The 23,151-nt window shown below is 50.7% G+C and overlaps 8 protein-coding genes across 8 annotated transcripts; 3 read left to right on the top strand and 5 right to left on the bottom strand.

Moving 5' to 3' along the window:
• Window positions 1–1,024: 1,024 nt before the first annotated feature.
• Window positions 1,025–2,099, bottom strand: APUU_11154S (SGNH/GDSL hydrolase family protein; the record flags this gene model as incomplete). Its single annotated transcript, XM_041695146.1, has 5 exons — window positions 1,025–1,158; window positions 1,228–1,624; window positions 1,691–1,769; window positions 1,862–1,901; window positions 1,973–2,099. The coding sequence occupies 5 exons, from the start codon at window positions 2,097–2,099 to the stop codon at window positions 1,025–1,027; spliced, it is 777 nt and encodes a 258-aa protein (XP_041550520.1).
• A 605-nt stretch (window positions 2,100–2,704) lies between these two features.
• Window positions 2,705–4,427, bottom strand: APUU_11153S (putative MFS transporter; the record flags this gene model as incomplete). Its single annotated transcript, XM_041695135.1, has 4 exons — window positions 2,705–2,828; window positions 2,888–3,632; window positions 3,689–4,112; window positions 4,176–4,427. 4 exons carry the CDS (start codon window positions 4,425–4,427, stop codon window positions 2,705–2,707), a joined length of 1,545 nt encoding a protein of 514 aa, XP_041550519.1.
• A 1,640-nt stretch (window positions 4,428–6,067) lies between these two features.
• Window positions 6,068–7,559, top strand: APUU_11152A (universal stress protein; the record flags this gene model as incomplete). Its single annotated transcript, XM_041695124.1, has 3 exons — window positions 6,068–6,345; window positions 6,412–6,802; window positions 6,861–7,559. 3 exons carry the CDS (start codon window positions 6,068–6,070, stop codon window positions 7,557–7,559), a joined length of 1,368 nt encoding a protein of 455 aa, XP_041550518.1.
• Window positions 7,560–9,031: 1,472 nt separating this feature from the next.
• On the bottom strand, window positions 9,032–13,954 carry APUU_11151S (putative eukaryotic translation initiation factor subunit eIF-4F; the record flags this gene model as incomplete). Its single annotated transcript, XM_041695113.1, has 6 exons — window positions 9,032–9,185; window positions 9,242–9,627; window positions 9,684–9,767; window positions 9,818–12,499; window positions 12,692–13,108; window positions 13,301–13,954. The coding sequence occupies 6 exons, from the start codon at window positions 13,952–13,954 to the stop codon at window positions 9,032–9,034; spliced, it is 4,377 nt and encodes a 1,458-aa protein (XP_041550517.1).
• A 1,699-nt stretch (window positions 13,955–15,653) lies between these two features.
• On the bottom strand, window positions 15,654–16,708 carry APUU_11150S (HVA22/TB2/DP1 family protein; the record flags this gene model as incomplete). The annotated part of the gene is made up of 2 exons (XM_041695102.1): window positions 15,654–16,611; window positions 16,677–16,708. 2 exons carry the CDS (start codon window positions 16,706–16,708, stop codon window positions 15,654–15,656), a joined length of 990 nt encoding a protein of 329 aa, XP_041550516.1.
• Window positions 16,709–17,499: 791 nt separating this feature from the next.
• Window positions 17,500–18,614, top strand: APUU_11149A (NRDE family protein; the record flags this gene model as incomplete). The annotated part of the gene is made up of 2 exons (XM_041695090.1): window positions 17,500–17,565; window positions 17,655–18,614. 2 exons carry the CDS (start codon window positions 17,500–17,502, stop codon window positions 18,612–18,614), a joined length of 1,026 nt encoding a protein of 341 aa, XP_041550515.1.
• Window positions 18,615–19,160: 546 nt separating this feature from the next.
• APUU_11148S (cytochrome P450) lies at window positions 19,161–20,774 on the bottom strand (the record flags this gene model as incomplete). Its single annotated transcript, XM_041695079.1, has 2 exons — window positions 19,161–20,315; window positions 20,379–20,774. 2 exons carry the CDS (start codon window positions 20,772–20,774, stop codon window positions 19,161–19,163), a joined length of 1,551 nt encoding a protein of 516 aa, XP_041550514.1.
• Window positions 20,775–21,691: 917 nt separating this feature from the next.
• Window positions 21,692–22,782, top strand: APUU_11147A (uncharacterized protein; the record flags this gene model as incomplete). Its single annotated transcript, XM_041695068.1, has 4 exons — window positions 21,692–21,953; window positions 22,023–22,346; window positions 22,403–22,509; window positions 22,567–22,782. The coding sequence occupies 4 exons, from the start codon at window positions 21,692–21,694 to the stop codon at window positions 22,780–22,782; spliced, it is 909 nt and encodes a 302-aa protein (XP_041550513.1).
• Window positions 22,783–23,151: the final 369 nt, after the last annotated feature.

Here is a 23,151-nt window from a genome sequence, read left to right as displayed (position 1 = left end):
GGGTTGAAGCGGAGAAAGAAGAAGAAGAAGAAGAAGAAGAATAAGAAGAAGCAGATATAGCTTTGTGGGAGGAGAGGGCAAAATCACTCGAAGACGTTGAGCAAAGAGTGGCCTGAGGAAGTCTCACCCGATATGTTGAGAAAAAGACATACACACCAAAGATTAATCCCAGCAAGCACCACTGTTGCTGTCGACACCAAATACCTTTTCGTTTGACCCTCACTTCTAGCCAGGCCACGTTACCGCTGAAACTCCTCCACCCTCGTACACTGTGAGACGGCCCAACGGCCGTCCACCCGAAATACTATGAACAGGTATGTGGTAGTTTTCTCAAGATATTAACTTATCAAAAGTCGAATTGCGACGGTATTATAGAAACGATGTTGAATTGGAAAATGGTATATGGAAATGAGGAAAGGCTTGAAACGGTCAACGAAGGGTATGCGAAGGCGCAGATGAAGGGCGACGGTCTCGGAGCGGAGAAGCCGGTTTAGCGAGGGTATACAAGCGACCAGTTCAAGAGCAACGAACTGGGGACAGTAGTACTCGAATGCGAGGATGGGAAGACGGTTTCTAGGGTCCGGAGTATTTTGGGACGCTGAAACTGGGCACAGGCTGGAGCTAGGAGGCTGCTCTTCCGACGGTTTCGAAGGGAGGGGGCAAGAGCGAATTTGCTCCGCGGGGAGTTGATTATAATTCGAGGAGAGGTAAGTGCCAGCGGCTTATAGATTAAAGTAATGGTTTAAGAGCCGGAGTTAAAAAAAAAAAAAGGGCGGGTGCTTGAGAAATTAGAAAAAGGGACAAGAGGCCACACAGAGTGGATGTTGGGACAAGAAATCGTGAGGGGATAGTAACATCGACGACACTACATCACAGCCTTGGCGGAAGCAATCCAAAATCTAGACCGCTTTTGATTTCTATCTTTAACTCGGATATTCTCCTCTCCATTCACAATCTCTAAATATTTCTATCCAAGTTTTAGCTAAATGCTATCTGCAGCAGAGTTTCTCCCGCAGCCACACGATCATTTCGGAGCCTCCATCCACGGCGGGAATACTTGGGGAAGCTCCCCTGGTGCTTGGTCAGGCCAATTTGTTTTAATAGCCTTGATAACCTCATCGTATACAAGACGATAACCATCTGCCGTCAGATGCAGCCCTTCACTCACAAGTTAGTTTCCGCTACACTTCACAAGCGCAAGTTGGAGGTGGGGGCAGAAGCACGAACCATCCGTGAATAAACTTGCGAACTTCTCATCATTCGGCGCTTCCCTAGACCCAATAAGAGGCTGTCCCTCCTTCCAACCGACCGCTGCCATGAAAGCCGCCCATAGATCAACGACTGGAACATTCAGAGAGTCTCCGACCTCACGCGCGGCCTTTGCATACTCCCTCGTGCGCCTGTTCGTCCGCGTGGGATGAACGTTGCCCTTTTCCTCATCAAACCCTTGCAGCTGGTATTCATTAATGGGTGTTGGCGCAATAATCAGGATGCGCGGCTGCTGGGCTACTGTTGCAGGGTGTTGAACGATCCCAACCAGGTTCTTCTTGTAGATGTCCAATGGGACATGCTGTTTGTTGTTGGATTCAAGGAGCGATGAATCGTTCGCGCCGAACCAGATTGCCTGTAGCAGAAGTTAGCTAGTCTAGACACCAGTTCTCCTAGGTGGTTTTAGCGAGCCCAGTCTTACCAGATACCGGACAGAGGCGGTCTCTGGTCTCGGGAAGAACTTCGGAAACACCTTGACAGCATGCGCAGTGGTATACCCGCTGCAGAGATGATCCAGGGTCAGTCGAACAATCATGCCGTGCTCCCGTTTCAAACTCTCATCAAAGAGGACGGGAATTAGTAGTGAACGCACCCGAATCCGCGATTGATGACATCCAGGACCCTCGAGTAAGCTACGACGGCGTCAGCAAGACCATACGATCAATAAATCAGGCCACGAGAAGACCACAAGAGAACTACTAACCATCCTGCAATGCGGGTTGAAACCCAAACCCTTGCTCCTGGTTCGAAGAGAACTGGGTGATCGAGTCTCCGAATAGAATAAACTGATCGTAGGGCTTGTACAACGAGCCGTCATCGGGGGACGACATGGCGAGTGTGTTAAGTGCGTGTTTGTAAGACTTCGTTTCAGGAACAAAGAAGTTTGTTTGTGTGTTTCGGTCTGGAGGAAGAAGATAGTTTCATATGAGATCTGGGCCGGTCTATAGGTGGATAAACGTCGCGCTCTTCCGCGCTAAGATTGACACAAGCTTCCTGTCTGATCTCACCACCGGCCACAGCTTGTTGACGCCCCGGACTCCCACTTCCGCGGTGCACAATTTCTGTCTTGCAATTTGCGTGCGACATAATGCTAGGGACGATATGAAATAGATACTTTAATTATCAGGAAGCCGGCCAATGAATGGAGAAAATTGAGTTATTCCTCGATTGCCCCACCACAGTACGGTTATGCTTCGGATAATTTATGCTTATTTTCCCGTATCTCGATCTCCGCAAGCCCGAGATTCTACTACGTACTATCGGCTGAGATTTCAGTCTAGCTAGATAGGTGAATTCGGTCCTAATAACTAGTCTCTGGTGCCTATGGGGTTCAGTGAAAGCGCAATGGTTGCCTTTCAACACTTGTCATGTGTCGAACAACGATATCGAAACGGTACAGATGTATATTCGACCACAAATACCCAGGGTCGTTGCACTAACGCCACTTCGCCCCAGAAACATGAACTGGAATAATCAGCAAAAAACTAAATACAAACATAAGAGCAGCAGCAACACCCGAGCTCGCAGCAACGCCGACGTTACTGAACATATCAGGGAACCTATCGGAGAGTTAGCTATATATCCACATATGCACACCGGAAGGAGAAAACATCCATACCAAAATGGCCCGATAAACCCCCATATCTGTCGAACGAATGTAACAAACACCCCAACGCTACCAGAGTCTTGGGGATAGGAATCAACGGCGTATGTGACCATTACCGTAGTGACAAGTTGATTGCCGAATGCTGCGATGGCAGTGCCGACAATTGGTGAAACCTGCCAGTGTCCTTCAGGAGCCTGCTGCGTGCGGACCAAGAACACTATAACTCCGACTATAGCTAGGACGATACCAGGATAGCTAAGCCAGAGACGGAATTCTGGTTCTGGCCTTGTTTGGAGCTTGCGCGTGCGACGATTCATCCAAGCATCGGACATGGAGCCTCCGATTTGCTCGCCTAGGATAGTGCCGATTATGACACCGAGGAATTGAAGCCCGAGCTGTTCTGCGTTTAATCCGAATTTCTCTTGCAAGAGTTGGGGAACTTCCACGGTGATCAAAACACTGCCGAATAAAAAGACCATGGCATATGCAAAAGCGGGAACGAAAACTGTTGGACGGATGACCAGCGTGAGAGGATGGTAGAATTCGCTGAACTTCAGCGGCATGGGATCTATTCGGCGAAAAGAGAGGTACTTGCTGCGGAAACTTGTTGACGAGTTGTCTTGATCACTGCTGATGAAACGGGTTTCGGCGCCAAAGAAGATATACAGGATGAACTGTGCTCCGTTGATTATCGCAAGAACCCAGAATATCCAGCGATATCCTGCGCGATTTGCGACGAACCCAAAGATCAAAGGACCTGCGGTAACTCAACATTAGCAAGGACGTTTGAGAATAGTTGACCAGGGGACTTACCAACTGGGACTCCTAGAGTGACCATCAACGTCCAGATTCCCAAATATCGACCTCGTTCCTTTTTGAAAAACGTTTCTGTTACAACTGCACTTCCAATAGCTGCTGCCGGTGAAATAAAAAACGCAGTCAATGCTCTGCATGCTGCCATTGAGGCATAGTCTGGGCTTTTGGCACAACCAACATTGCAGACTAGACTTAGAATGGTTGACAGTAGGAATATCGGACGACGGCCATATCGATTGGACAACGGTTTCCAGAACAGGGGTGCGCCTCCCAGTATCGCGATCTGGAGAGAAGTAAGGTAGCTAGCTCTCTGAATAGACACACTAAGGTCGATAGATATGTCCTCGTACGCAGGAATGATAGAGGCCGTGAAAGTGGACATGCATGCGTGAAAGGCGACAAGGATAAGGTTTGCAACTTTCTACGAACAACGGAGCATGGGTTAACAGTATGTCAAACATTCAGGGATTATGAATATACTTACCTTCCATGTCGGCCAGTTGTATGGATCAGCGTGCAACGCACTTGGAAGAGGATCCAAATCCAAGGTTCCATGACGCTGCAGAAGATATTCGCGATGGGCCTCGGATAGACGTGAAGCAGCTAGTTCAGAAGAAGAAACCTGGGCTTGATTCTCTGAGTCCTCGAGAAACTCGCTGCCACCCTTCTCTGAATTCGGATCATGCTTGCTGGTGGGAGGCGAATGAGATGGGACCGTTGTTATTGTGGACGCCATCTTGTGTTACGGTACGTCGTGGACAACAAAAGGCAGCAGAAAATATGGAGTATACGGGGGGACGAAGAAGATCAAAAACGGTTGATCTGGGGTAAGGGAAGGTCCACCAGCCCCGGATAGAGAAACGGGGGGGATAGATATACCCAAGTCCCCGTGGCGTCAGATACAGTAGCCATCGTGCTAGTACAAATGTATAAGAGCCAACAAAAGCAAACAAGTTTGCGCAATGCCTTCTCCAAACCGACTAATGGCCATGTGACGAGACAGTTTGTGTCGGGCTAATGGATGCTGTGGGAATAGGGGCTACAGGATAACAGAGAGAGATGAAGCAATTGTGGGAATCGTGGAGATGGGTGCTGGTCCCCACAGGACAATGCATTCAGCTGACAGGAGGACAGGAGCCCGTCAACTCCCGTCGGTGAACGGCAGAGTCTCTGAACGAGTCTAGAACCCTTAGTAGCGAGGCCGTGGTTTGAAGTGTGGAGATGGAGTCTTGGATTGTGGGAGGATGAGAGTGCCCAGAGGCCGTGAGCCATTGCTAAGCTTTATCAACCATCGTGCCACAAAGCTTGGAGGAGCTACCAGTGCTATCATAGTTGCCTTTACTATAAGTACTGTTATCTCCACGATTCCACCCACAATACTCGCCAGCCTACACCGGTGTAAGTTTGCAAACAGTGTCGCATTCTCCAGCATTCGCAAACCATCTATAATGCCGAAACCCACTACGTCTAGATTACTGCCCCAAGACCATAATCCGGAAGACATGTGGTGCCCATATGCCACACCAGAATATGGAACTATGATAGTGCCAACATCAGCGCCAGCACACTCGAACTGTGTTAGCACCGAACTTTTCAAATTACAACTGATTCTCTGGGAGATATCGAACAACCCATTTCAAAGTATAGAACAAATTGCTCTCCAATGAGGAGACGGCGGACACTTTTCACCAGCGCTTGACGCAGTGGGTTCTAGAGCTCCCTTTGGACGTGTGAGGATCAGTTTTATGTGCCAAGGGCTGGGTGCAATTAATTCAGTTAAATTTCAATGAACCGCCCACTGATCTTGTGCTTTGTCTTTTACAAGATTTGACTGCAGCCGTTTAGACTACAAAATAGTTCGACGGACCTAATGTCAGGCATAACCTGTATAACTAAAAATGATGAATAATTATGCAGGCGGCTTACTAAGCACACCAGTGACCGGACAAACCACCGCCTTCCCGATGCATATTGCCCCTCGTCGAGGCCCATCGTCTCCTCATCACTGAGACCGTCGTGACGATAAGAGGTTCTGCATCCGGCGTTCGAGGCGAAGAATGAAAGCCCTCATGACTTACGAGCCTCTTGCTTAAGGGTTTTTGTTTTTTCTAAGCAAGCCGCCGTCAATCCGCAGAACAAGCCATTGCATCTCCTCAACTCTCGCCCAACCCGTGCGTTATCGCAAACCATGATCTGCAGCTCCTGCATCGTACGACCGGCAGAAGAACTCCAGAAGCTTCATGGCGGTTGAGCCGCGTATTACTTTTTGAATTGTGTGATTGACTGCCTTATCTGATTTTTCTAACCTGGCATCGTCGATTCCATTCAACCCACGCGCCTCTACCACTCCTTATCACCCGAAGCAAACAACACTTCATGGCGTCAGTCTCTCCATATCCATCGCCCGACTCGGAAGACGGGTCTCTAGCACAAGGCCCCAACCGAACGAACAGCATCACAGAATCGTCTCGTCCCGGTAGCACCGGTATGGCCGATAGCGCGAATAGAAAATCGATACAGTTCGACGTTGGGGGTTCCCCATCGCAGCCTCCTTCCCGTCCTGGTAGCACGACTGGGCGGAAGAACTCGCAACCTGAGGTCCACGACAAGGAACTAAAAGTCCCTGGACGAACTTATTCTCCCCCACCACCTCGGTAAGCTTATTAAGACCAATATTTTACACCTCTATGCTGCATTCTAACAACGTATGCGTATCATAGGACGTACGAACGAGGTGTTTCATTTGATACTTTCGATAACCCCGATGCAGCAGACTTCTCTCTTACCCTTAACTACAAACACAAAGGCTACCAACTTACCCGCCGCAGCCGCACTTTTCTCTGCGGCACTGATCAGAATGATTACTCCGACTTTGCCCTCGAATGGCTTATTGACGAGCTAGTCGACGATGGTGATGAAATCGTCTGTCTTCGAGTCGTCGAAAAAGATTCGAGCATCACGAGCGATGCTGCGGTTGAGGCCGGAAAATATCGCCAGGAGGCTGAAAGACTTTTCGAGCAGGTAATTCAGAAGAACAGTCAGAATGAAAAGGCGATTAGTCTGGTCTTGGAACTGGCCGTTGGGAAGGTCCAGGAGATCATCCAACGCATGGTAAACTTCCCTTGTTCATCCTCGCTTGTGATATGCAGCGTACGCTTACTTATTGCAGATCAAAATCTATGAACCCGCAGTCCTGGTTGTTGGTACCAGAGGCAAAAACCTGAGCGGAGTTCAAGGATTGCTGCCCGGTTCAGTCTCGAAGTATTGCTTGCAACGGTCACCAATCCCCGTGATCGTGGTTCGACCTTCGCCCAAGCGGGAGAAAAAGAAAAAGAAGCGCTTAGCAGATCCCAACAGACGCAGCTACAACCATATCCTGGAATTGAGCGAGCGGCAGGGAAGCCATATATTCTCTGGCCCCTCGAGCCGAAACAGTAGCGTATCGAAACTTCCAGATGAAGAGGCCGCCGTAGCAGCTGCTCTCGGCCTTCCACCACAGAGTTACACGAACTCGCGCACTTCACTTTCCGCCTCTGACAGAAGCAGTGTCAGTCATGATGGGCCAATAACACCCATGGCGGATTCCCTTGAAGCTATCAATAAATCGCTTGCAAGAGATCTCTCAATATCGTCTGACGACACAAGAGGCGATGGAGAGACTTCCACGCCGCTTCCTGGGGAGAACAGTTCTGATGACAAGCTGCCGGCTGAGATCCCTGTCCCTGCGAGCGATACCCCATCGCCGGAAGGAGAGACGGTCGAATCGGACCAGCCCACACCAGACACTACAAGTGCTGAAGTTAACATTCCAGTTATCGTGACGGACAACGTCCAAGATGAAGCCAAGAACAAGCGCCGTTCGCTGTAATAGCGAATCAGCCTTACATGAGATACTGCATAAGTGGGCCTTTTCAGCCCAAATCCATCTGCTCATCTGAGCATGAAACATCCCCGCCGTTCATTTTCTTTATAAAGACAGTCACGGCCGTTGTTGCACCAATTGAAGCGTCTATGAATGCATACATCTTGGCAAAAGATAAACTACATCAGTGAAGCGGGCATCAACTCATTCTTCTCGTTGCATTACATAGGCAGATATGGCCACTTTTCTCCTCCACTTTAATAATGTTTTCTTTCTCCCATATCTCATCATCCACTACAACATCACTGTTTAGAAAGCTTACTTGGTCGGCTGTACATCCATATCAAATCCCATTTCCTTATCCGTAGCGTTCTTCCGTCCTAGTATACAAGAGTAGCTAGGTTTTAGTGATTATTTATTGGTACTATAGTAGCCATCGAAGTCAAACCCACGCAACACAAAACATCAACCTACTTAAAGCTGCTACTAGTACTTGATATTACGCACTACCTAGACGAGACAAACCAGAATATAACAAATAAACATTTCAATTGAACTATATCGCAACACATAGATCGTAAGCTCAAGCCTAGAAACGAGGAAGAAACTAGGAAGAGAGCAGGAAAAGGAAAGGAAGAAAAGGAAACTTTTTCTAAGCAGAAATTTTGTCTAAACAAAGCGCACGAAAAAACACAAGCGAGGAAGAGAGACATGGAATCATCGCCAGCACATACACCAAGCTTTTTGCATTGGAAGCCAGGGTTGTAGATGGATGCAATGCGAACAAGGAACCAAGGGGGGGAAAAAGGGAGGAAGAAAGGTAACAAAGCCGCATAGACTAATAAAGTACTGAATCTGAATCCCCCGTCGCAGATTAACAGCCGTGTCCAATGTACCTGCCAACTCTTGTTTCAAGAACCCGTTCGATTGCGCAAGGTTCATTCGTTTAGACACGACACGACACGACAGACACTGGATGGGAGAAGAAGAGCAAACGTCAGAACTCTCCGGGTATTGAATTAAAGATGCAAAGAGACATGGACATGAACATGAACATAAGTATGAACATTGGCAAAGAACATAATTTCAAGCGAAACGTTGATAATAAAACACCCCTCCTGGCACACAAAGTAGCCTACCTCTCTCGCTGAATATTCAGAAGTCACTCTGGTCCTTCCATTACAGGCTTATCTTGCTTTTCTTCAATCTCCGTAACAACAAATTGTACAATCGAATGTAGGTAGAAGGTTCTTTCTATAATACCATGCCGAACGAAGCAAATGAGCGACGAACTTTTCTTCCGCGTCATCGGAAATCGTGGGCGACGAAGATTAGATAGGGAGGATTGATAAGTTCAAATGACATGACGATGAGGAAGTTGAGGTATAGGTGTCAAAAAAGAGATGATGAAGGGAGTAGATAGAATCTTTCCAGAAGAACGGAATCATTTTCATTATCATTGCCAAAGAACAAACAATCTATGATGCTTCTTCGCCACCGCCGCCATCCTTTGACGGGGTCGCGGAGGGTCGACGCTCAACAGCGGGTTGTAATTTTGTCATCGCAGGAGAGGTAGGGTTTGATGGAGGTGATGTGGCCAAGTTGTCCGGGTCTTGTAATTGAGCCAGAGCACTGCGCGAAGTTAGCAAATATGTCCACAGCCTTGGACATCCTGTGCCGAGACATACCTGAAAGCGTTCATTGAGGACGCAGCCTCCTTATCTTCCTTCTTACCGGCAGGGGGTGTCCCAGTACGGCTGCTGGCTGCACTGTCATCGCTACCACGAACCAAGTTGCCTCCAGGGCCAAGGTTCTTGCGACCACTGTTACTGCGAGAGCCGAGCATGCTAGAAGGTCCAAAGGACATGGGCTGGTTGGTGTTGCGAGTGGTACGGAGACGGCGGAGATCGTCGCTTCCAACCTTGCTAGAAGCGTAATCAGGCGGGGGTGCCTGTCCGTATCCTGACGAGAAGCTACGGGCATCACCACGTCCCATGGGGCCACGGCCACCACCTCCGCGGTTTGCTTGCTGGCGCATACGCTCCATCTCTGCTTCTTGCTGTGCACGCGCAGCCTGGGGAAAGTTAGTGAGATCGAACGGACGTTGAATGTTGATTCGACTATACGTACCTCCTCGCGAATTTGCTGAATAGTCTTGGGACCCTTGTCAGAATCCTTCGATCGCCAGCGGGCGTTACGCAAATCAATAATATCCTAAGCAAATTAGTATCTAGTCCGAATACTGAAGACGATGGGCAGCATACCAGTAACATGAACCTGAGACGGCTTGGAAGGTTGGGGGTCTGAACCATCAAGTGGATACGCTGGAAGTAGGCGTCCATAAACGCGTGACCCTTCTCCGATGCGTCGAGAGAAGCACCAATGGTGCGCAGGAGGCTGGTCAAACTTTCGACTTCAGCCTCGTCTGGAACACCCTCGTAATCAACAAGCTTCTTCACACACTCGTGCATGATACGCTCTGTCAACATGCCCAGCTTGTACAATTCACCAATAAATTTCACAAGACCCAGACCACGACGTTTGGCGGCAGCAGCAGCGTAGTACTCATCGGACATCATAGCAGCCTCCTCCGTAACACCTTCGGGCTTGGGAGGTAGGTTGACCTTCCAACCGCGCTCGAACTCCTCTTGACAACGGTTGAGAAGATACTTTCTGAACAGACTGCCGCCGGCAACCACGTTGCCGTTCCTGTCACGAATATTCTCATCTTTAATATCGGCGCTCATGCTCTCAAGCATACTCTTGCAGAACTTGGCATAAATCGAAGCCCAGTGTGCTTCATCGGTAGCCTTCTCGAATGTGAGCTGGATAACTTGTCGTAGAGTGCGCCCGTCTGATTCATCCTTGGACTGGGACACAATCTCCAGGATCTGGCCAGAGATACGCGGGAAGTTCTCCGGGGTCATCTTGTTCAGAGCACCCTTGACCTTGCGCTGAACAACATCAGGAGGCATGAGACCGCCAGGTGTAGGACCTGAAGAAGCAGCGGCCTGGCCAAGACTGCGAGGTTTCCATCCAGTAGTGGATACCTGCAAACCTTCAAGTTCTTTTCCAGCTGTAAGAGGCATATCCTCGTCCTTCCTGCCGTGTTGCTTTCCGCCGGGACCGCCGCGTTTGCTGCCCTGGCGCGTGCCGGACCGGTTGCTCGATCCAACACGGGGAGACTGAGGCATCATAGCATGAGATGAGTTGGTGCGACTGAGGGGCGTGGCGCCACTGCCCATGGGGAAGCTCCGGAATTGGCCGAAGGGTAAGGAAGGAGTGCGCGAATTGGACAGAGCAAACCGCTGTTCAGAGGTGGTGCCCGGAGGTAAGGCCTGGCGGGGGGTCGACTGACCGAAAGTACCCATTTGGAAATCAGACTGAGCTCCGCCACGAGATGGGTTGCGAGCCATTGGAGTACGGGCAGATTGAGGACGGGAAGAGTCGGTATCACCAACAGTTTCACGCACACGCGCGTCCCAGTCGATTGAAGGCTTCTCCTTAAATACAGCCTGGAATTGCAACAAGAACTCCTTGTTGTAATGGAACTTGCGGTCGGCAGGCGCGCTTGAGTTCAGCGCTGGGTTGGGGGAGGCAATTGAGGTAGGGTAAGAGATCTTGCTCAGATCGTCCACGAAGCGAGCAGAGTTTAGAGACTTCATACCGGCTGTGGGCTGAGGAGGTTCGACAGCCTTGTTGGTTTCCAGCTTGAGAGCAGCGGGCTTCTGTTTGGTTGCTGCGGCGCTAGCAGGTTTGGCGGGAGGAGGCATGGAGGAGTCCGATACAGGGGTAACAGTACCGCTATCGGCAGGAGTGCTAGCCTCTGTGGCAGGTAATCCGCCCTTCTTCAGAGAGGCGAACGTTTCCTTGGTGCTTGTTTCCTCAGCAGCTTGGCGCTTCTTCTCCTTGGCTTCCTCGAGAGCTTCAGCTTCGCGTTCGGCTTGTTTCATGTTGGCTTCGTAGGACTCTAGCTCTTCCTTCTCCTTGCGCTCCTGTTCCTCCTTCTGGGCCTGCTTCCTGGCGTAGTATGCAGCTTCTGCGGCGGCTTCCTTGGCTTCAAGTTCAGCCATCTCCTTTTCGATAGCATCGTAGTCAATGTCATCCTCATCATCTGCCGGGGCAGGGGTCGGTTCGGAGGACTTGGAGGTTTTCGCAGCAGGAGCGTCCTTCTTCTCATTCAGGCTCAGGTCCTCTACAGCCTTCCGGGCAGCCTCTTCATCAGCAGCCTGCTTCTTAGCAGCAGCATCCTCTTGCTCCTTCTTCTGGCGGGCCTCTTCCTCTTCCTGCTTCTTCTTGGCCGCCTGCTCATCCTGCTCCTTGCGCTTAGTAGCCTCCTCCTCCTCCTCCTTTCGCTTTGTCTCCGCCTGCTCCTGTTGTTGCATCTTTTGGAGGACTGCGTCCTTCAACTCCTGCTTCTTCTCAGCAGCAGTCTTGGCAGAGATGGAAGTAGAGCGAGTGTGGTCTGTGCTACTTCCAGTTCGTGGTGGTGGAGTAGGGGTTGGCGTTGCAACCTTAACAGGAGATGGTGTGACGCGGGCCGGAGATGCGGGAGTCTTTTCGAAAGTTTTCACATTGCCGCTATCAGGATCACGGATAGTGATCGCCTTGCGCGCTTGTTGAGGAATGACAAACGCGGGAGCCTTACCCCCTCCGGCGGATGTGTTGGAAGAGCGGCTAGGAGTATGTGCGTGGCCAGGCGACGAAGGAACTGCAGCAGGCTGGGGTTGATTCTGGCCTAAGCTGGAGCCAGGTCGGTCGGAAACCTGAGAGGGTGTCCGCGCCAAGCCAGTGGCTTGGGGAATACCTTGTGGAACAGGAAACTGGTTCTGCATGTAGGGCGATTGGGTGTACGGCACGGGGCGTCCGGGTTGGGGCGAGGCAGGTGCCATGTACTGGTAGTTTGGATAGTACGCCCCGTAGTTAGGGTCGCCATATGGATAGGTCTGATTATGTTTCATCAACGTTAGACATTGCTCAAAGTTTCCGCTTTCTGGGGCCAGATTGGGGGGAGGAAACGAAACATGGGTTTGGGAGAAGGGTGTGTTTCGGGAATTTAACCCGCGGGGTCCTTGTTTCTTTTTGTTATAGAGACCACGGCGCGGAGGCTTCTGGGTATTAGGGTGGGGTGATCTCACTGCTTGGGGTCCCATATGTTGAGGATAAGCGCCGTAAGGCTGAGGAGGCATCTGAGCATGGGCCATGGGAACCGGACCCATCTGGGGAGTCAAAGGCTGTGCGTTGGCTAGCGCTGGGCTGCGGCTGGCTTGTGGGGAAGGAAATCCGTGCATAGGTCGGCCCTGGTTCGGGGGATGGAACTGAGGGCCCATATTGTGTCCGCCTCGAGGCTGGTTGGGGGTACGGAAGCTGTTAGAAGGCGAGTACGGCATTTGACCCTGATGACTAGATTGTGAGTGTCCACGGCCACGGCCACCCTGGTGATAATAGCCACCGCGGCCGGGTCCGTTGCCCATATGGTCGCTATGCGTTGACTGCGAAGATTCGCGGCGCAGATGAGTTGACTGAGGACCGGGGCCAAGGGGTGCCTGAGCAGTCTGCATATGCAAAAGAAACGCATTAGTAAGGTAATCTGTGACGGGTATAGCTCACAAATAAGAGAATTCGCCTGGATTCAACTCTCAAACGATATGTGTACAGAGAGAGAGAGAGATGACGTGAAAAGGCTTTTTTATATGCGGCTGAGCCCGCCTGGTACAAAAAGCACACTAGTGAACGAAGCCACTCACATTATCACCCGTATTTCCAAAGCTGCCAAAGTTTACCTGAGCTGGGTATGAAGATGGCGGCGGGCGACCACCACTCGAGGCGGGTTGAGGGATAGGCGACGGCGAAGTCTGCGGCGAGGTTGCACGAGGGTTCGTCGAGGCCGTCACGCCCAGACCCGGTTGAGGCTGGTTGGCCAAGGCGGCGGGATTTCCCATGTTCGGCGAGGTCGGCTGCTGGTTGGCGAAGCCAAACTGGAGGCTATTGGGACGACCGGTCTGCGCTCGGCTAGGGTTGTACTCTGCGGTGATGGTCACCGAGGGCTTTCTTTGGTGGTCGCCTTGAGGGGTTCCCGACGCAGGGGCGCCATTCACAATGGTCGGGTTTGGAGATTGCTGCATGGGTTTGCCGCTCACAGAAGTTGAGGTCGACTTCCCATGTTGCGATGAGCCACCCACGGTGACGGGAGCGGCGGCGGTAGAGTCCGTCGCGGACTTCTTGGTCGCGTTTGCGTAGGAACGAGGCACCGCGGAAGAGGTCGAGGACGAAGTGGAAACCGGCGCCTGGGGCGAGGTTTTCCCACTGAGTGAAGGGGTGGAAGAGTGCGAGGCGGCCTGGGCTGACGACGTACTCTGTCCTTGAGTTTGAAGGCCGGTCTGTTGAGGGATCGAGCTCATTAGACAGGCGAGGGCGTCGGCGAGATTAGGAAGGAAGATGGACGAAAAAAGTTTCGAATCCGGTGACGAGGGAGGAGATAACCAACGATGCTCACAAAAGAGATATCGCTAGAGCTGGTGACAAAGTCGAGGCGATGTCAGAGACGTGTTTCTGCAAGAGGAGAACACGCTCGAGAATCCCACATCCAGATTTCCCACACACACAATGGGCTGGGAAAGCGAAGCGACACAGGGATGTCACGACACGGGGAAAGAGAGAAAACGAAGACCACCAACGGAAATGTTTTCTACGTCGTGGTCAACGATGATTTTAGAGGAGAAGGGGGTAAAGAGGGGGGAGAAAAGAAGATGTCAAAGTCTTCTGGAGAGATGGAAAGGATTTCGGGTTCCCTTTTTTTTTCTTACAAACACCCTTTTTGCGTTTCGGTGGTGGTGGTTTTTGGGTGACGAAAAGGGTAAGGTAGAAAGAAGAAAAGAAATGCCCGCACTCACCCAACACAAGTTGTCAGAACCCTGCAGGTCCTGGATCGATTCACTGTAGTATCTTTCTTACTTGCCTTCACTTAAAATCTCTCTCCCCATGACTTTCTTCTCCTTAAAGTGGTTACTTTCTGGCCAGAATCTATAAATTCCCATCGGGTGGAGGCGGCAAAACAACCTGCCAAGACCTGCCGGAGTATTGTTCTGGAAATAATCAATTATTCAAACCCCTTCCAATCTGACACGCAATTCTCTTGTATCAGACTGTTGCGATTATTCAAATCTATTTTCTAAGCAGAATAGAATGCTCAATAATACCACCTTGCAGGTCAGGCCATCCAAATTCCGAGCGCCAACCCAAGAAGTGCGAAACTCACATACTCGAGTCCTCATCGCCACAAGTCCTAGTACAGTATCATACACGTATCACTACGTGTTCTGAGCCACATTCGCCCGCTATCACTTATGATACCATTTACCAATACGGTATGCGTATTGCTGACCTCGCCGAGTCGCCTCATGCCACTTCTGGGCCAAGTTCGGACTCACTTGCTTCAGTGCCCTTTAGCCTCGTCAAAGCACACTCTACATCAGTAGCGCCGCAGCAGTGGCACAGCATTCCCCCTCCCCCCACGCTTCGTCAACAACATACTAACCAGTTAACTAGTGAGTCGACCGAGTGACTCACGAATTCAGCCTCTCTCATCGAACTAACACGACTTACGTTTCGGGCCTCGCCGCCGGACCAAACGGCACTTACTTACTGATCTGACTGTCGCGTGTTCGGAGGGGTGAGGCAAGCCCAACATGCTGATGGCTGACACATGTGATGTCAGTTGCCTGCCCAGATGCAGCGAACTCAGTGGCGGCTTCTACAAATCATACTAAAGCATGTCAAGCAAAAGCACGGGCAGTAGATCAGGTAAAAATTTTAACGGGAATTCGGGAATGAATCTTAGTGGTTGCGGGGGTCTTTACATGAGCATTTAGACACCATGACGTACATACGCGGTTGGAATCGGACGTTCTTGAATCTTGACAGAGTTCCTCCATGTTGGCTCTGAGCTTATTTCTTAGTACATACATGTATAATCCTAGCATTATTATTGCTAGACAAATGACCCATGTGAACAGTATTTGGATTCCTGTTTGACAGTCTTAACACCGAGATAGTAAATACTTAGCAGATGAGGCACATTTTCCAAACCGCGACCCTTTTCTAGCGACCGTCCCTTGCGCGAGCAATCGCATCTACAGCCTGCATCGCGAAGTCCACCCCAGAGGATGATCCAGGGTGCTGTTGCTGGTGGTGGTGTTGGTCACCACCCCCAAACCAACCTCCGCTTGGGCGAGGGGATCGATCGCGGGTATCTTCATGTTCGATGTGATCGAACGAGTTATCGCTGCGGTTCTTCCTTAGGGGTACGCCGCCGCCGCCACTGCCATAAGCAAGACCCTCGTCTTCATCTCTGTCGAGGTGACGCTCCTCCTTCATGATGGCGTCACGGAGCACATCCAGCATATCACGCTGGTTGGAGTAGAAACTTGCCTTCTCCGCACGGGACTTGGACTCGAACTCTCGCGGAAGGAGAGATCCGCTTGCAGAAAGCTCCTCTGCGCGAGCTTCCTGGCTCTTTCCTGGGGCTGTCACAGAGGCCACCGCGGAGCTGATGGCCGAATACCAGTCATTAGCGGGGGCGGGGTTGTTGCCGCCCACGGCCGAGGGGAGGTTGAAGCGTGATAAAAGCGACTGGGCGTAAGATGTAGTAGCTGGTGGAGGAGTTGCCGGACGCTGCGGGGGAAGACCCAGCACACGCTCCCTGATAAGGTCGATTATTTGGTAGAAGTACTGGAGGCCCAGTGCTTTGGCGCGCTCGTGGAGGCTACCGATCAATTCTTCGATATCACGTTCGTGCTGTGTCAGAAAAGGGTCCACATAACCCTGGTACAGGATCCGGGCACCCTGGGTCTGCGGGAGAACCAGGTATGCGAAGAAGCCCAGCCGGATCCAGCTGTAAAAGGGAAACCATCCCAGAATGAAAACCGTCCAGGACTCAGCCATGAGAATGGCTGACAGAACCACCCAGTACATCAACCATGGTGCCAGCTGGTACGGGTCCGATGAACGGAGAGCTTTATAGGAAGCGAAGATGGGGAGAAGGATGGTAAGAATGGAACTGCGGTGATGGGACTAATCAGCATGAAGCTCGGAGATATATAGGATCGGCGGCATTATACATACGAAAAGAGATCCGCGACTATCCCGAAGAACATCTTGGACAATTGCGTCGTTTGCTATAAAGTACTTGAGGGCAGGCGATGTATGGGAAGAATAATCGTACTCGTTGGATGTGCAAAGCCCACAAAGAAAGTTGCCTAGCTGCGGGGTACGGAAGTACAAGATTCAGATCGAAGGAGATGATAGAGTAGCGAGAGAGGGCGGCCAGCGCGAAGGAATTGTGTGCAGCCTGTGGATATGAAGTCGGATAGGCGAGATAAGAAAAGAAAAGAAGAGCGAGCTGAGACAAGCGACGAAGATAAAATTGGAGCCTCCGGCTTTGAGGGAGTGCGGAGTGTGACCAACTCGGGCGCTGGGCGTAGCGTAAGCAGCGACTCGGTCTCAGCCCTGCGGATGCACTTGTGAATCAGTGTCCTGGTATAGCTGGATAGGCCTCGTCTTCTTGCCCTCGTAGCCTTGTGTAGGTTAAGTCCGCCTATATGGATCTTTATCCCATCGCAGCTTTCACATTTTGGTAAAAGCCGGCCATCGTTGACGTCATGGCCAAACAGCTCCATGTGATGTACTCGACATGGCTATACAAGCTCTGGTTCATTACTTAGAGTACATTCACTGCCTTTCATTAGCTATCCTTAATCGCCCAGGTATCAATTCGAATTTTCAGGCTAGTATTGTTTTCGCTTGAAGTGACCGTTGACGCCCATTTGTTGTCCTGCACGTGCCCAACGACCAGCCCCGAAGGCTCGTTGTCACACACTAGACTTCATCCTCTTTCTTCCCAATCCTCTTCCTCTGTCCTACTCTCTTCTCAATATAAATTGCAACCATGTGTATCGCCTTAATATCAACAGCTCACCCCTCCTACTCTCTAATAATCATTAATAACAGAGATGTACACAACCCCACCCCCAACCCCAAACTCAAATATAAACCCAAGAAACGAGTAAAGCAAAACAAGAACCTAACGGTACAATCAACCAGGAATACTTACGCCGTCCAACTGCCCCAGCAGACTACTGGCCACCCCCAAACACGCACATCCTCGGCGGGCGCGACCTTGCCCGCAAAACCCAAGGAACCTGGATGGGGGTAACCCGCACCGGCAAAGTCGCTATCCTAACAAACTACCGTGAACGCACCTCAGATGCCGCGACGGGCCAACAATCCCGCGGCGCAATTGTCAACAGCTGGCTCACGCGTACCCCGGACCACCCCACAACCGAATATGTCGAGGAGATGGTAGCTAGCCCCACGGCTCGCAATGTCGGCGGGTTCAGTCTTGTGTGCGGGTATGTGAACGAGCCGTTGGCGATCGTGTCGAATCGGTCAAGCGATATGGATCAGGTTACGTGGATTGCGGGTGAAAAGGGACAAACGAAGGGATTAAGCAATACAGTTTTTGATGATAGGAGCTGGCCGAAGATTCTGGAAGGGGAGAGGCTCGTCGATGAGGCGATTGAGGAGCATGTTAAACAGGAAAAGGGAAAAGGGGAGGAGGAGGAGGAGGAGAAGTTGATCGAGAAGTTGATTGAGGTGCTAAATACGAATTCGTTGCCACAGTTGGATGGCGATGCTACAGCGGAGGATTATCTTCCGTACTTTAGGAGGAGTATTTATATCCCGCTTATTGGGAGGGGAGAGAAGCCAAAGGCTCCGGCTGCGGCTGGTGAGATTGCGGTGCAGAATTCGGGACAGTCACCATGTGTTGATGGACATGCGCATGGAACGGCATCAGGGCCTGTCAAAGAGCCCGAAGCCGGGCACGATATCCTCGACCAGTCATATCTACATGGTCCGTACGGGACACAAAAGCAAACGGTCATACTTGTTGGGAAAGACGGACGGGTGAGGTACTTCGAGCGCACTCTATATGATCAAGAGGCCAATGCTGTCCCTATCGGCCAGGGAGACAGGTCTTTTGAGTTCCAGGTGACGCGATGAACCCCAGCCGTGTGTGTCCGCTACTTATCCGTTGTACCTGCAGACCCTTCAGCGTGTTCCGTCTTTACTATAATGATTTCATGGATCATGAGCAGCGTTATGATTATAGAGAGGCCGGTACATATTGAATACGAACTCTTTCGCTTTGAATCTGGCCCACTGGCCTGTTTGACAACTTGCTGTGTCTGGGAGTTACGGGTAGCAGTCACAATTCTTATACGTGTTTGCAGTTTGGACAGCAGGTGCAAAATGGACAGCCAATGGCTAACCCAGAGACCCATCGACAATTAAAGGAGTTGTCATATTTCTAACCACCCACTTGGGAGAGGTCAATGTAAGGTCATTATCACTAAGCTGCCCAGTCCAGGAGCGATCATAATAAGGAAACAACATGCTTACGTGGCACTTCGCCATCATCGTCGGAAATTAACAGGGTATCGCAACACCATGGCATCAAGTCGTGTAACAACGTCAAACTAAGCATCTGCTCCACGCCATACCAATCATGGTATGGGTGGGAAACACAAGAAAACAAAAACAAACAACTCACGCCGCGGCCTCGTGCAGCCGCACAGTAACGGGGTCACCGGGCGCCAGTGTCACACTCAAGCCATAGTTGACTTCCTGGCCCGGATAGACGTCCTCGATAGCGTCGAACCGCTGCAGCAGTCGAACGAGGACATATCCAGCCTCAGTTAGGGCAAACTGCTGTCCGATGCAGAGTCTCGGTCCGCCATTGAAGGGGAGGTACTCCCAGCCTGCTCTGCGGTCGAACCAGCGATCTGGGTTGAAGACCTCGGCATCCTCGCCCCAGAGGTCTTTTCGGCGCTGTGTCACGAACGGGCTGTATGTGACGACTTGGCCGGCGCGTAGATAGACAGGCTGTTTCCCATCGGACCCGCCCCCTTGCGGCAGGAATGTGTCATGGGTTGCAACGCGGCGGTTGACTGGCACGACTGGGAAAAGGCGGAGCACTTCGTTCATGAAATATTGCAGGTAGCGGCAGGATTTCAGAGACGCAAAGGTGATACTGTCACGACTCGAGGAGTAAGGGCCAAAGTCTGCGAGGATGGTCTTACGCAGTTTCTGGAAGAAGCTTGGGTGACGGGCAAGCATCTGGAGGGACCAGCTGAGAAGTGATGCTGTGGTATCCCGGCCGGCGAGCAGGATATTGAGGAGCTGAGAGCGGAGCTCGATGGGATCTTGGGTTGTCGTGACTAGAGCTTCTAGGAAAACATAATTGGAAGAAAGCGGTTTTCCCTCTACTGCTGCCTTGAGAGCAGCGTGGACAAAGTGGTCGACATAGGCGTGCACCTTCTTGTTGATGTCTCGACTTTCTTTGTTGTCGACGAGCCAATGGAACTTTTCGAAGCGAGCGCGCTGTGCCACATACCACTGGCCCTTATCGAAGTTGACAGAAAAGTGATCGGAGGGAAGCTTGCCCCCGTTGCGAAGAGCTTCTTCCTGGCTGCCGGAACTTTCGCCGAACAGAAACTCGGTTGCTGAGTCGATTGTCAGACGGAAGAATATGCCCTGGATGTCGGTAGCAGAGGTCCAGCCCGTGACGGGGTCTACAGGCATCGCCTGCATGGCTTGCTGCACATGGTTCTCTTCCAGATCCAGGTCACTGATTTGCTCGCGGGTGAACTGCGGTCGAAGCAGAGCCCGAGAGTGCGACCAGAGCTCACCGTCAGATGTAAACTGGAAGAGCTGTTAGCGTCGGGCCAGATCAATCGTTTTCCATCGGCTGAAGATAGTGCTTACAATGCCAGCTCCTAACAACGGGAGAAGCGTATGTCGGCGTCCGGGGCCAAGCTCGAAATCCTTGAATTTAGTGGCAAGCATTGCCTGGACATTCTGAGGATCGCACGTGAAGATATTCTCGCGGCCCATCTGGCGGATGCGAAAGGTGGTGACCAAGCGCTTCTCGCGAGTTGACATCTTCTCGACACGACGCTGTAGCATCAGGGGAATTCCCTTCACCTTGTCGGCCTGCAGAGCCTCTTTCAGACTCGAGAGTCCCACAATGTCGGTGGGATAGCGAGGAATAGAAGCACATCTCAAACCGCGCGCCTTGCGGGAGTGAGTCCAGGCGGACCAGGCATACTGGAGGGCAAGCAGACCTGCTGCGAGCGCGAGGATGAACGGCAACGACAGCATGATGGATGGCGGCCGTATGCGATACACAACAGAGGGAGAGCCGATATATAACAGCCAAAGCCAAAAATTCAAAAAAGTTGGGCCTCGGAAGAGCGTGAAGGTGGAGAAAGAAGTCACAGTGGGCCAGACAGCGTGATGTGAAACTCTAAACAAAGGCGTTTTCCTTCGTTGGGTGAAAGCTCCGATCGCCTTCCTTGCTGGTTAGCTACTTTAGACAGGCTATGACAGTTTGTTCTGCATAGTACCCTGCTTATGGCACCTTATGCACGCCCTGCGCTATGGTCCCACACCAATATCGAATATGCCGAGATCTGCATCCAGCAATGTGGTTGGTGGTACGCGTGTAGATCTTAGATCGAGATTTACATGAGAAATGCCAGATGCCAAGTGGGCACTTATTTTGTCAAGAATATGTATGCTCCGTAATCCAAAGACAATAGAGGTTGATATTGTGTATAGTAGAATCAGATATGATGCTCGAATGGGACCCCAAAAACTGACTATTTTGGTTTATATATCGCCATGTCACTGATAGGCTGCTTTCATTTATTTATCCCAATCCAGGTTTATTCTATAACATTGATCATTGTCTGCTTTGGATACGCAGTACTATGTCCAGTACTGTTTTCTGCTGATATAAACTCTGATATAAGCTCGGTTCCACAAGGGCCCATGAGTCTATACACGTCCATATGACTCTCCCAACCTTGGATAAAGAAAATGTCTGTCGGGCCCTCAGGAACATGCTTCCGAGTATCAGGAGCATGTATCTGAACCATGGATAGTATAGTATGACTCCTCTGTAAAGAGCTGCCTTCTCACTCTCATCTTCTCCCATCTACCCTCCTCTGTTCACTACTCTACCAAAGAATCCACACAAATATATCATAAAAACAGCAAAAGCAACACCAGTCAACATGGAATCCTGCAATAATCTCACACACCGAGTCTACTCGTTCATCGAAAGACACAGGTTTAACCTCGAGGTTAAAAAGGCGAACAAAGCGTACGAGAAGCGAGCCCTACCCAGGAAGCTCGGCTACGGACGATGCGAACGCGGACCGGATGATGACACGGTTCCATATCTCTACAACCTTAAATCCAGAAGTATTAGACAAATTAGGAAGCAGTGGACTATCGATACATCTCTGAAAGCATTCAAGTTGGCCGACTATCTCAGTATGTCGTCTGCAGGCCGTTCACGGTTTCTACACCCATCCCAGGGCTGAGCTAACCTCTAAACCACAGAAAGGATCTGGGAGCCTCCTCAGAAAATCTACGACGAAAAGGTCGCAATGAAATACAAAGTCGACCTGCTTCTGCGGAGCGCTACAACTATCACCAAAAGGGACACGGAGTGCGAGAACCTTGCGGCCATAAAGAAGGTTCAAATCACCGAGAAGCGGAAGATGAGTATGCCATTCATGAGCAACGACAACGAACTTCTGCTCGACGGACAGGTCGACAATGTGGTCTTTGCTGGAGATGAAGGAGATCTCGATGCTACTTTGATTGTCTTCCGAGCAACGAAGCCAGGACGCACTCAAGCCTGGACTTTGCTCAAGCTAATGGGTAAGAATTCTGACTCCCCAGCCTTATGTGCAATAAAGAAGCTCACCTCCATCTAGCAACAATCCACCATGCTCGAAAGCTCACCGGAAAGGTCTCTGAAATCTACGGTATCGCCACGGACAGCAGCGAATGGGTCTTTGCCCACATCAACAACAAAAGCCAGGTACGTATCCCTGATGTAAAGCTCCACGGCAGTTAACTGATACATCTCTCTTCACAGTACTCACTGTGGTTCCTGTCATGGAAATACGATGCCCCAGATGTTGTCGCCCACGTCTTGCGGATCATCGATTATTCTATTACTCGTGCCGAGGCCGTACTTAGGGCTCCCCTCAACCTACCTACTACCGGCCGACTAACGGGGTGTAAAATCTGCGACCCCAAGGAACTGATTTATTCGCCTATGGAGGAATCTGAAGAGGAAGAATTGGATTAGGACAGGATTTGTTTACTGCCTGTAACATATATTCGAGTTTTTGTACTTGGGATGCATATGTTTGATGATGTATTTTGATGCTTGTATATTTGACGAAGTCATGTCTTGTTATAATTGCTATGCATGTGGGAAATTACTTCATTGTTGTCTAATTGTTTCGCTATGCTCAGTTCGTTATGCCCAGTCTTGCGATGCTCTGTTTGGTTTGTTGCCATGTGCCTATTTCAATGTGAATCTGTTGTTACAAATGCCAGAAGTCATCCTCAGTATAAGTGAATCATAAACATGAAGAGAACTATGAATACGTATGTAGAATACAAAGCTGACACTCTTGTGAAGAGGGCCCGGCTTGTCTTCGTTCTGTTACGA

The sequence above is a fragment of the Aspergillus puulaauensis genome, chromosome 1, assembly GCF_016861865.1.
Source record: "Aspergillus puulaauensis MK2 DNA, chromosome 1, nearly complete sequence".
NCBI classification, from domain to species: Eukaryota; Fungi; Ascomycota; class Eurotiomycetes; order Eurotiales; family Aspergillaceae; genus Aspergillus; species Aspergillus puulaauensis.
This window is presented reverse-complemented; position numbering and strand designations above follow the sequence as displayed.